Below are 13,588 nucleotides of genomic sequence, written 5' to 3'. Positions count from 1 at the left end.
GTGGTCTATTTACCAGCTTGGCACTTTATTTTGCCTTTTACGTAATGGAAATAATTATTTCAAAAAATTTTTGCTGTTTTGGTGGGTGAAATTACTACTTAATTTTTTAGAGAGTCAGGAGCCAGCATTCTGGTGCAGTGGATCAGGCTACCACTTGCAATGACGCTAGCATTCCAGATGAGTGCTGATTTGAGTCCCAGCTGCTCTACTCCAGTTTAGTTCCCTGCTAATGAACCTGGGAAAGCAGCAGAAGATGGCCCCAGTATTGTTTCCTGCACTCAGGTGGGATACCCGGATGAAGCTCTTGGTTCCTGGCTTCGGATTAGCTCAGCTCTGGCCATTGCAGTCATCTGGGGAGTGAGCCAGTGGAATGGAAGTCCTCTCCCTCTCTCTGGCTCTACCTCTCTCTGTACCTGTGTCTTTCAAAGAAATAAAATAATTCTAAAAAAAAAAAACCCAAAAAAACCCAAAACACTGCAAGTGGCAGCATTACCTGCTACACCACAGCGCCAGCCCAAGCTTCATTTAATTTCACCAAATATAAATTGATTTATAACAGATACAAGCCACAAAATAAAAATGTGGATTATAAAATGCTGACACACTATTTTCTTAAAAACTCATAAAATGAATATGATCTTGAAATAGATTACAAGAGTAAGCAGCACAACTTTTATAGATGATCAGGGTAATATGAAAAATAGAACTGAGAGTAAGGGTCATCTTAATGGCTGACTCAATGGTGATTCAGTGCTTTCTGGTTAAGTATCTACTAGAATGGGTGTATGACAAATGAAATAAAAATAAAAAATTACATATGATGTCATTACATATGTCATGCTCTTATCTTTTGGAATTATAGGGGTGAGTGCAAGAATAGAAGAATCTGAGAGTCTTCAGTCTGAGTAGAGCACTTCAGAATCACTAGTAAAACACAGTACTGTAGGAACAGACATTTTCAAAATCTCACTTCCTGTTCATAGTCAACACCTTTGAGAAAGGTTTAAATGAAAAAAAAAATAAAGGAAACAAAACCAGTCATGTTAGCTCAGGACTGCTTCAAGACTCTGAGAGAAAATCCAAAATTTCATTTTAAAGTTAACTTGGAAGAGATAGCCAGGTGGAAAATGAAATGAAATAGAATATAAATTTAAAACACACACACACACACACACTCACACACACACACAGCCACAACTTCAGCCTGCTAAAATTTTGCCATTAATCAATTCGTATGTTTTACAGAAGCATGTATTCATATTTTGGATTGCACTTCTGATGATATTACTCTTGATGAATGTAAGGCAGTCTCTACTGAATGCCCATCCTAATGACTAGAGAAACACTGAAGCTATCACTGCCTTTGAAAATAAAATTAAGACCTGCAGTTATGTTGGGCATTCAGGGTCAGTTCTACCACCTGCTCTCCTCCCCCTGTTCTTGCTATCCCACTGGGTGGCAGTCATCCCAACCTGGGTTGGTAGCCAGAAGATGGCTGTATATAATTTCCTCCCTAGGGTACCATTCATGAGAGGTGGCTGAGGTACAACAGCATCAGGGTCTCCACGAGGGAAGAGAAAACCCTTGCAGAAATGTATCCATCTACAAAGATATCAAAAGTGAGGATTAGCTGGATTTAAGCTGGAGTGGCTCTGAGGCTAAGCCATTAATTAGTGTAGAGTGTACTTACAAAGGCAGAAGGTGATGTTTAGTTTGCTGATGTGGGACACACAAAACAGAACTTGACTACAAATTCTTTTGCAACTCTATTTCTTCCAAAATTTTTACAATAAATAAATCATAAACACCAAAAATAATGCATATAGCAGCTGACAATACTTTGAAAGCCTGCTTTGTGTACTGAATGTAGATGGAAAGAGTGCAGGTAAGAATGACTTCTGCACCTGGAAGAAGAATGCTGATCTTCTGACTCAAATGTGAGACTTGCATGATCGCTCGCACATCTGATCCCTGTGTGGATCTCTACTTCCTCTTCTGCAAATTGGCAACAACACCACTTGCTCTCACCTCCCCCAGGGTCATTGTGAAAATCAAATGGATATGAAAATACTTGTTGTACAAATGTAATAAACAAATACTGTTGCAAGTAATTACAAAAATGTGTTGAAATTCATACAGATGTTATAATGTGAGTTTAGGTGTTCTAAAAATAATAGTAATGTACAACATTAATTAAATGTTTTCTCTAAAAGTCTTATAGACATTATCCTGTTTAATTCCCCAAACAATCCTTTCAGGTAGATAGTATAATTATCCTCATTTTGTATGTTAGCAAACAGAGACTAAATTACGTGCCCAAAGACAAATAGTTGTTGGGTAACAGCAATGATTTGATTCCAGGTCAGCTGGAGTCTAGAAATCAAGCTCTTACACAGCTGGCCCCTTTTTAACTCTTCTTAAATAACTATATAGTGAACATTGCCTGCCTATCTGTCTACCCATCCATCTATCCATCAACCCTTCTTTCCTTCCTTCCATCCATCCCCCCATCCCTCCATCTAGTTTCATATATTAGATACTAATAATGTCCTCCAACTTTCTACCAGAAAAAAATGATTATTTGTCTGACTTCTTTTTAACTTTTCTAATTTCTTTAAGGCCTGAGGATTTTGACTACTATAATTTTCAAAATATAGTAAAAAATTTATAGTTTAAAACATCAAAAGGAGGATGGCTGCGTAAGTGAGGAAAAATAATGAACCTATTTTTGGAGCATCTGATGTGTTTCTTTTCCTCAGGATAATCTGTCAATTTTGTGATTTGTAGATGATCCTAAAAGCTCTGGAGACTACCTAGAGGATAGGGTATCCCCAGTCACTGCCATATGCATGTACAAAACTCACATAACAATGGGATGCTGAGAGGCCATAATCTGGGAATGCCATAGAAATTGCCTAGAACTTTCAGAGTGATGCCTAAACTACTGCCAAACCACACACTGCTTTGGAGTCACTACTTTGATTATCTCCCTGATGATCGGGCTCATGAATAAACATAAATATCAAAATGATCAGGTGAAATGTATTGAAAATGCTTCAGAAAATGTCAGTGTAAAGTATTCTCATTCTTACATATTTAAAAGTTAAACGATTAAGAAACATTTTTGGAAAGACGTTTATATCCATGCCATTTCTTTTCAGAGTCAATGCTGTATATTATAATCATATGAAAGCCATTTGCTAGTGATTCTCTTCCAAAATGACAGTCATTTGCTGGTTCAGAGGCTAAAATAACCTTGAATTTACACCCATCTTGAAAATAGTTGGCTTATTTCACCAGAAATCCAGATATAAATAATACAGAATTAAGATTAGTCTAATTGTTAAGCTTATTGTTACCTAGTTTACTAATAGTAAAAAGATTTTGTGAGATTAACTGTTTTACACAACCACACTTTTATTCCTTAGCTGTGCAGGTCAGTGGAGAAGAATAAGGATTTACTAATGAAGGAATGGAAGGAGGGATCCAAATGCCCTTTCTCTTTACATGAGAATCCATTCTGAAGCATAATTTGGTTGAAATACTATTGTTCATAGGAAGGAACATATGTACAAATATGGGTGTGCATGCTGAACTTCCCTCACCTCAACTCCATTGCTGGGGCAGTCTGGGAAAGAACCAGCTGAGGTGCAAAATAAATTAGCCATTTGCATTGAACTGCCAGCTCTCTACACTGCAAATATCAAACTGTAGCCAAAAAACCTTCTTGCCTACAGTGTCACCAAAATGGTGGCTGGCATATTTAAAATATTCTAGAGGATTTAACTCAAGATTTGGCTGATAAGCAATGAGCTGTGCTCTTACTGATCAAATTCTCTCCCTCCTCTACAGATACTCTTTCTTTTCCATCCTCCTTGGGCAGAATCCTGGGACACGCCAGAGTACAAGGGAAGGAAAAGAACAAAGTGGAAGCTGACATCATAATCACCCCCCACACCGCTGCATCCTTGCTATGATGCTCCTGCCAAACCTGTCAGCAGAACCAGGGCAGAATGACCACTCCAGCCACTCAACTCAACAGGAAGGCAATGTGATTCATTGGAAAATGCCACGTCTGGAGTTTGGTCTGAGTCTGCCCCCAGAAAATCTCTCACTGTGTACCTCTAGCAAGCTGCTCAACCTTTCTGGGTCTGTTTTCTCACCAGTAAAATAGTGTGTGCAGAAGGGATGTGCTGGTGAGTGCCTATGGCTTTCCCAGCAGGCTTGTGGGACTCCCCACGTGATTTCTCAGTGGAGAGCTGTCAGGTAAGTCTGCTTAAGATCTCAGTCCCAAATACTCTGCTTCTGATCAGGCTTCCTGCTAATGTGCCTGGGAAACAGCAGATGATGGACCAAGTACTTAGGATCCTGCCACCCACATGGGAGACCTGGATTGAATTCCTGGCCCTGGATTCAGCCTGACCCAGTCTTAGCTGTTATAGGCATTTAGGGAGTGAACCAGCAGATAGATAGATAGATGGACAGATAGACAGATAGCCAGCCAGCTAGCCAGACGGCTTGATCAATCTCTCTGTGTGTCACTATGCCTTTCAAGTAAATGAAAATAAATAAGTAAGCATTAAAGAAAAAGATTTCTGGTCAAACAAAGCCTAGTCCCTCAAATGTGGAGACAGCCTTAAAGATTTTCTAGAAAAGAACTTAAACCATCTTTCTAAGGGGAAAACAGGGATTCTGAAGAAAAGCCCGAGAGGAGAGGTCGAGAGGCCTTCAGGGAGGAGGGAAGGCTGCCTTGTAAGTAAGTGACTGTCAAAGATCTGAAGGACATGAAACCTGCTTAACAGAGAAATTGCTGAAGGATAGAAACAACCTCTTAGCCCTGCAAAGTAAACTGCCACTGCGGGGAGAAGCAGAATGAAGATAAAAGGAGCTGACACCTGAGCCACTTGAAGGTCTCTCTGAGGCAGACACATTAACCTCCACCAAGGGAGCCGGGCTAGGTGCTCTTTCAGTGAGTGAAGAAACTCCAGCTTGAACATCCAGCAAAATAAATATCAGTGCAGAGTGCAGTCCACCAATTCACTTTGGAAGTGACTTTGGAATCAGACCAATTCACTCTTCCCTATTGTTCAGAAAGAGAGTCAGATCTGGCTTTTTAAAAATGGCAAAAACAATCGAAGACACAAACCAAACTATTAAATGCCCTCAGTCATGTTTCAGTTAGAGGGTGGGCAGTAATTATGTGTGTAATTATTCATAAGACACATTCACTTATACACTAAGATTAGTCCATCCAGAGAAGAATAGACAGTCGGTAAGTCCAAGGAGAGGACTGCGTTGGCTTTAACACAACCACAGTCAGAGTGGATTCTATCTGAAATTCACATAGAAGAGTCATTCCATACTAGAAAAGCAGGGGAAAAAATTGTACTCACCTCTCTTCCCTGAAAGATTCCAAGAATATGAAAGCAGTGTGGAATAGAAAAATGTTATAAAGCATTTTAAAAAGAGGCCACCATGTTTTTTCTCCATCTCTATATACAGTAGAGTGAAATTCATGTGTTATGATTACCTATCAATAAAGTCAACCATATTTTTGAGAGTTGGAAAATACATAATATTTACATTCTAACTAGGTTAAGGTATATTATACTTTAATAAGCATTTTAGTGATTGTATGGAGCATATTTAGTATATTTCTGTGAAAGGCACAGGGATATTTATGTACCTTTTTTCTAAAATATACTCTGCAATTGGATATCTGATTAGAATATTTTTAATCCAAAGGGCCTAATGCTCTGATGATAATGCTTCTTAATAACAAAGACAAAATGTACATATATTTTAGCATATAATCATTTTCATTGCAGCATAGCAGTAGAACCAGCCTAGAAAAGAACCTCCTGGGAATTCATTTCAAATTATTGAAGCAGCTGTTTCTTCAGTTTAAAATAAAATATCCATAACAAGTTCACACATGACAGATGCAAGCTAAAACCTAGATTCCACAGTGTGAGCTAAAAGCAGATGTTTTGAATGATCATATTTACAACCACATACAATAAATTTCAGTTACCTATAGGAAGGTTTCATGAATATTCCTTTCTAAGAATTTGCCTAAAATTTAGTTCCTGTAGTTTCTTATACTTTTGAGAACAAGGCTTTATTAAATATAAATAGTCTATAAATTTGTATGTAATTGGCTTTTTTTCATGTACTTCTTCAAGAATAAAGGTACTGCTAGGGCACTAAAATTTATTATATTCACTTAGTTTCTCACATTTCTCCCATCCTGCTCAGAAAAAAAGTCTTTTGTTTTTGTAAATAATCTCATGACTGTTTGAGAATTTTAAGTCTTAGAATAAGCAGTTTGCCTGCTGAAAACTACTCCTGTCATCAGTTAATATGCAATTAGAATTTTTAAAATGATAAGCAATGCAAGTTCAGTGAAAAGTCAATGCTTGGTGGGAAAAGTGGGAGACTAGAATTACCAACCATACATTGATGAATGTCTTCTATTCAATTTCATGTGAAAACTCATTACAAATTTCCACTTTTAAAGCAAACTTATGTTTCTCACCTAAAGCAATCATGGCATGGATGAAAAAGTGATTTGGCATCACAAGACAGATCTGTTCTAGCTTTGTATCACATTCATTTTACATTTGGGGACAGATTCTATAAGGTCATCTATGTTCCTCATTGTCAAGAATAAATATGAAATATTATATATATATATATATATATATACACACACACACGCTATGTAACATATAAGGGGGTTTGGAAATGTTCATGGAAGATCACATTATCTTTTAATTCTTTTTTCCATGAATCCTTGGTAACTTCTTTGTATGGGAGTTATTTTTCAAGGGCATTCACTTATGTTCTCAAGGTTTCCATAGGTGAATGGCCAGATTTATGTCAAGACCACAGCTAGGCTACCGCAGTGGTATTGCTCCACTATGGCAAAGCATCATGTAGGGGTTCACACTATAGCTAAAACAAGTCATCACCTCTGCGTGGTGTTCTTCATTCTGCTGTAGGACTTCTATACAGAGCTCTGCTAGATGGAGAACCTCTTCCAGCTTTCTAGCAGGAGTCGCTTGGTTCATGGTCTCTACGTTAAAGAGAAAATAATAATGTTACCTTGAAAATACAAAGTCAAATGTATTCTACGATGTAATGATGAGACCATGGTGTTGTGTTGAAATAGAATGAGAGAACATATTTTTGAGATTTCTAGGAAATACAAATGAATACATTATTTGAAAAAAAGCCCAATTTACCAGATTGAAGAAAATATTTCACCCACAAAGCATTCATAAACAACTGTGAGTGCTCTTCCATTTAATATATAAGAACTAACAGGTGCATCAGCACATTAGATGCTCAACTTCTGCAACAAACAACTTATAATTCTCCCCAAGGTCACAAACACAAAGAGAGCAGATATCACAGTCTTTTCCTTCTCTCCGTATTGTATTATCAATACAATACCATTTTCACCAGATGAGTCATTTCTGGCATTAGCAAAACCCATTTTGTTATTGTTGCTATTTAAATTCGCAGCCTGAAATGTCTATAGTTCATGTAGATCTTAAATTCAATAAGTACAAGTTACCTAAAACAACCCTGACAGCCTGCAATTAACTGATTTCTTCCCTGACTTCCCTGCCACCATCCCACTCCACCTTCCACTTGCAAGGGGTGGGCTGTGGGTGAGCTGAGTGGGAGGGACAGAGGGCAAGAAGCATTCTTTAACGCTGAAGGATCTTTTAGGCCAAACCTGTATAAAAAGGACAGCCTACATTAAGATTCAGTGCAGCCACCTGAAACTCAGCAACAGAGAAGGCAAAGTAGTTGACTGCAAAGATATAAAAAAATGGCAGAAATTAGAGGTGTGCTGGATAATGAAAAGGGTTTGAAACTGAATGAGAAGAGCTGAGTTTCCAACAAAGACAATAAAGATGATAAACCAAGTCAGATTCATGTGCTCTCTGGCTAAGTCACGAGACTATAGGGGAGGGAAATCAAAGTTTTTATTAAAAGAGCCTTTTCCTGTGGAACTTAAAGAACCATTTTCTTTCCTGCAATAGATCTTTTTCCTCAACCTGCTTCTACTAAATCTTCAGCCTTCAAATTGGAGCAGATGTGTCATTTGCTTTGTTCTAATTTGTTCCCAAATGACCTGCAATGATGTGAAACAGTCTTGTGGTTGGTGCTTGTTCACTGAACACTTTTTTTCTGCTTACTGTAGACCAGACACGTGGGGTTCACTACTCCTGCCCCGCAAACCCCACAACTCCCATGCTATGTACACATTCTACTAAATCTTCATGCAGTCTGCAAAGCCCTTGTTTGTGACAGAGATCAAAGAAAGCAATGACATTTTAGGAAAGTCAGTTCTGCATACACTAAATAGTTGAATATGTCTACAGTGCTCTAAGCTGTGGGAAATAGGAGAAGGTGTGAGACACTCCCCTGATCTCAATTCAAAACCCCAAAATCACAACTGAAAGTATTCTTAGACATCAACTATTGAAATGTTCATTTGTTTCATGAGTATTTCAACATCCTTCAGTGAGGGTGAAGGCAATGACGATCATGACTTTGCATGGTAGCCTATCCATTTTGGGGAAACCCTAAGTGTGACAACTAAGTCAAGAAAGCAAGAATCTGAAGACTAGTTTTGCAGCCACACAAAGCAAGCACAACAGTGATGCAGGAGATATGAGGGGAGACTTGAAAGCAGGTGGGGTTAGGGGAGACATCAGGGGAAAGTTAAGTCAGCAGCATGGACATAAAGGAGTAAACATGACCTATGAAATCAGGGAAGGTTGCCTGGAGAAGTGGAACTGTATGATAAATGCAGCACATTTTGGAGGAAGGTGAGGATGATGATGAATACAAATGGTATAGCTTCTTTGAGAGCCACCGATGCTTCAGGTATGACACTGGACAGTTACTTTTTTTTTTTCTTGGTGGACAAATGGAATTAAAGATGTTTATTTTGGTTCAAAAACTTTTGAAATCCATCACTAGGTTTTTCATATTATGATTTCTCATGAACTTTCTGAAGACATCTTTGAAGTACCTAGGTTAGTCATCATTCCAAGGACTACGAACTTCCATAAAAAATACAATCTTGAGATACCAACACACAGATTTGGGATTATCTGACAAAAAAATTTAAAGCAGCGATGGTAACAAGCACAGACACTTTCAGAACAAATGAAAAAATATCACTTCTTGGAAAAGACATAAAAGATACATGAAAGAACAAAGTGGAAATTTAGAAGCATGAGGTGCCCATCCGTCCTTACAGATGTTCCTTCCTAATAAACCTTGCTATTTTACCTCCCACTAAAAAAAAATAATAGAAATAAAGTTGCATTAAGGGGACTCAGAAGGAGAGATGGCAAAGGAAACATCAGAGAACTTGAAGACAAATTCAGTAGAAATTGTCCCATTGGGATGAAGGAGACAAAATAGACTAGAAAAAAATGAACAGAGCTCAGAGATCTGTGGGAAAATAAAAGAAGAGCTGACGTTTAAATGATTGAAGGCCCGAGAAGAGACTAGGCAGGAGTGAAAATGTTTTCCAAGGAATATGGTTAAAAATGTCCCAAATGTGGTGAAATTCATAAAGTCAAGAAGATAAGTTAATCTCTAAGAGGGTTAAGTCCAAATAAATCTACTTCTAGGTTTCTAAAATATTGCATTCCCTACAGAAGAAAATGATTCCAGTGACATCAGAAACCACGGTGCAAAGAGAAAACTTTCAAATGGCAACTTTATTTAAAACTACTCAGATTCACCAGGCTGTAACCAGGTTGCATTCCTTTCTCACTGCGTTAATTTCAGTGGTATTCTTAGTCATTTTGAATTTTATTTTCTTTATCTTTAAAAGGAGGACTATAATTACAGCTACCCCAGTGGATGTGTGGGAACGGATACACTATTATACATAAAATGCTGCAAAGAGTAGCATAGAACAAGCTATGTTAGCAAATAATGCTCACTAGTAACAGTAACAGCAACTTAATATACAATTGTAACTCAGAATATGTCTCTACTATGTTCATCATTATTAGTATTACAGTAAATATTATTTAAACTATTTGTGCTTCTGACGATATTGAATAGTTTAACAAATCAATTTTTTGGACCAATAAGAATTTTAAAATTTACAGTCAAGTTGCTTGCTATACCAAGTGAATCACTGGATAGAAGTATAATCACCTTGTATTACCATGTGTTTTTACACTAATTTTCATAACATCTTTACGTCATCTGTATTCTAAATTTATGTGACTCCTAGAAGAGGCAACATGCCCAGAGATGAAGTATGACAACAAGAAAGTGCTAAAGGTGAGACTTGAACATGGTGTGGTCTGTTTACACTGATGCCTCATACATACCTGACTGGGGTGAGAATGTTATGGGGAACACTGAGTGATCATGGTAGGATTTAACTAAGATAGTAAAAGGAGATGACTATATCCTATAGATAACTGAGTGTAAATGTTTCTTAGCAGAATCTCAGAGTAAGCTAATTTTTAGGAAACGTATTTGATGGTTGTGTGCCTCAAGAATTGGTAAGGATGTGCAACCTGGAATCTGAGGAAATAATCCAGTAGAATGAGCACCAAGGGAAGATGATAGTGAGATAGATGAGGGGAAGATGTACAAGGGACTCTGAAGAATTTGTGAGGGTTGTGAGAGACAAAGACTTTAGGCCAGAGGGGAGTGAGATGAGAAAATGACAGGACATGGTAATGAAACTAGGAAACAGATCTTTGATGTGCCACCTCACATAGTTTACCACATAAGCATATTTTAAAGCAAGTCAATTTTTCCAGGCTAAAAAAGATAATTATGATTTTTAAAATCTGCCTATATACAAAGTTAGTCTATCTGGATCCTCTGCCTGCGAACTCGTAGTCCTCATTCGAGGGCCAACATCATTGCTACCTCACATGAGGACCTTTCCAGAGCTCTGGGATTGAATCCATTCCTCTACTCTGTTTTCCTTCTGAGTCTGTAAATAATCTGTACTTACTTCAAAGTCAGAAATTGCATCTCATTCGTGCAGTTATCTTGTGCAGGTTTTGGATTATGGTAGGTATTTAATAAATATTTAAGGAGAATTCAGTAGCATAACTATTATAAGGAAGCAAGTTAAAAACCCAATCAGTACTCGATGACTTTCTTTAACTTTGTGTGGGATTACAAAAAGCTCTTCTGTCCCTAATACACCAGGGGAGGGCAAGAGAGCAAGTCCACAGACAAAACACAGCTGTAGTTCAAGAACACTCTCAAGTAGCTGATGCATGCTTTTTTCTTAAGTTGTTAAAGAGTTCTTCAGAAAATAGTGCTCAAAATTATTTTTAATTCCCACAAGAAAATCACTTATCTTCCTTAATCTCTCCATCTATAGGATGAGGGTATTAAGTTGGGGATTCTTAGTTTAAGGGTTTAGGGGTAGGCTTCAGGGAGTCCTTGAACTCTTTAAAGTCATATGCTAATTTTTGTTGTAGAGGCATTTCTGCAAGAAGTAGTACCCTCATTTTCACCATTTTCTCAAGGTTTCCCGTAAGTCAAATAAATGCTAAGAATCACTGAATTAGATAATCACTAAGATTCCTTCTAGCCAAGAGAATTTATGCTTCCTATGCATTTGGGGCTTTATTTATTCAATTATAGTATTTCAATGTTATTTACATATGCAAATTATGTTTTCTATATTATATGGGAAAAGGGAAAAACAAACAAAATTTTAAAACCACAGACAAGGAACTTATTTTTTTTTACATATTTTAGTGTATTATTTATTGAATCCTCATAACCATTCTGCAAGTTAGGGACTCATGACTCCCATTTCCAGAATCTCAAAGAAATTAAAGAAAATGTTCAAGGTCACATAGCTACGGGCTGAGGTGGGATTTAAATATTGGCTTTAATGTCATACAAACAGCAATAGTACAACTAGAATTCTTCTCATTCTCAATTCTCTGAATAGGACTAACTCACAGCATACCCTCCTTACCCTTAGCTACAAGTATGTAATAAGGGAAAAGAATTACAGAAACAACTGCAAAACTCATTTCTGTTTATGTGCGAATGTATTAAATCGGCTTTTACATTTGTCACTACGTTAAGTGTCAAAAATTCTGTGTCCTAGTGAAACTTGTAAAGTGTCTAAAACACTTTATTCTTCCTAGATTAAGTTTGCTGAGAGGATAGAAACTTTGTCCTTGAACGTAATAGCCACTCTAATACTTTAAATAATAAATATCATTTTATCAAGTACACTATGAATGTCATCTCTGTAACCCATTTGACTACAGCCAAGAAGTTTAATGCATTCTGTACTCATAACTCTATTAGGTAACAAAGATTATCAATAGATCCATTAAAAATCTGAACATTGTGAATATTTGAGAATTCCTCCTTAAAATGTTTTTTTTTTCACTCCCTTTGTAAGGTTTCCACAGCATTAGAGATGTTCTCTACATACTTCAGTTTCATTCCTGGTTGTTTATTGTTGTAATATATTTCAAATAGTGACATTAAAAACAAATATGCCTGGTGCTAGAATTGCAGTACAGTGGGTTAAGCCACTGCCTGTGATGCTGGCATCCCATCTGGGTGCTGGTTTGAGTCCCAGCTGCTTCACTTCCAATCCTGTTCTCTGCTAATGCACCTGGGAAGGCAGTGGGAAGTGACTCAAATCCTTGCGTCCATGTACTCACTCGGGAGGCATGGATGGAGTTCTGGACTCCTGGCTTCAGCTTGGCCCAGCCCTAGCTGTTGCAGCCATTTGGGGAGTGCACTAACAGATAGAAGATCTCTTTTTCTCCCATTTGCTTTTTCTTCTGTCTGTGATTCTGCCTTTCAATGAAATAATCTTTTAAAAAATTTTAAAAAGCAAATATGATAAAAGTGGCACAGTTTCTTGATGAATTTCAATGCATTGCTCTTGGCTCTTTTCAAATTGAGAAGTTTCTGTACTGCGAAAGAAACAGTCAGGAAAGTGAAGAGGCAACCGACAGAATGGAAAAGTATTTGCAAACTATGCAACTGATAAAGGATTAATAACCAGAATCTACAAAGAGATCAAGAAACTCCACAACAACAAAACAAACAACCCACTTAAGAGATGGGCCAAGGACCTCAATAGACATTTTTCAAAAGAGGAAAAATCCAAATGGTCAACAGACACATGAAAAAATGTTCAGGATCACTAGTAATCAGGGAAATGCAAGTCAAAACCACAATGAGGTTTCACCTCACCCCAGTTAGAATGGCTCACATACAGAAATCTACCAACAGATGCGTCCATACCCTCCACATAGACACACAGTGTCCCTCTAATTTGCATAGTTTTCTCTGCCATTTCCCCCTTAATTCTTCCCTGAGACCGCACTCTGTACACTTTTTTTTTTTTTTTTAACTATCTTCCCCTAAACTAGAGCAGTAAGTTCCCTCTGTATTCTGGCATCTTGGTCTGTCAATAATATATATTTTTAAAAATATTTATTATTTGAAAGAGTTACAGCGAGAGAGGGAGAGAGAGAAAGAGAGGAGAGAAATCTTCCACCTGCTGATTCACTTTCCAAATGGC

At 37.5% G+C, this 13,588-nt stretch overlaps 1 protein-coding gene across 5 annotated transcripts in view; it reads right to left on the bottom strand.

Annotated features, from left to right (window-relative positions):
* The window catches only part of CADPS2 (calcium dependent secretion activator 2), a 628,355-nt gene that overhangs the window by 94,960 nt on the left and 519,807 nt on the right, over window positions 1–13,588 (bottom strand). For all 5 annotated transcript variants that reach the window (XM_062206262.1, XM_062205893.1, XM_062205984.1 and 2 more), the window contains one exon: window positions 6,975–7,078. In XM_062206262.1, the coding sequence (XP_062062246.1) occupies window positions 6,975–7,078 (104 nt within the window). The remainder of the gene's footprint in view (window positions 1–6,974; window positions 7,079–13,588) is intronic.

This window comes from Lepus europaeus, chromosome 1 (assembly GCF_033115175.1).
Source record: "Lepus europaeus isolate LE1 chromosome 1, mLepTim1.pri, whole genome shotgun sequence".
Lineage (NCBI taxonomy): Eukaryota > Metazoa > Chordata > Mammalia > Lagomorpha > Leporidae > Lepus > Lepus europaeus.
Note: the sequence above shows the minus strand (reverse complement) of the source record. Positions and strands in the feature narration are given on the sequence as shown.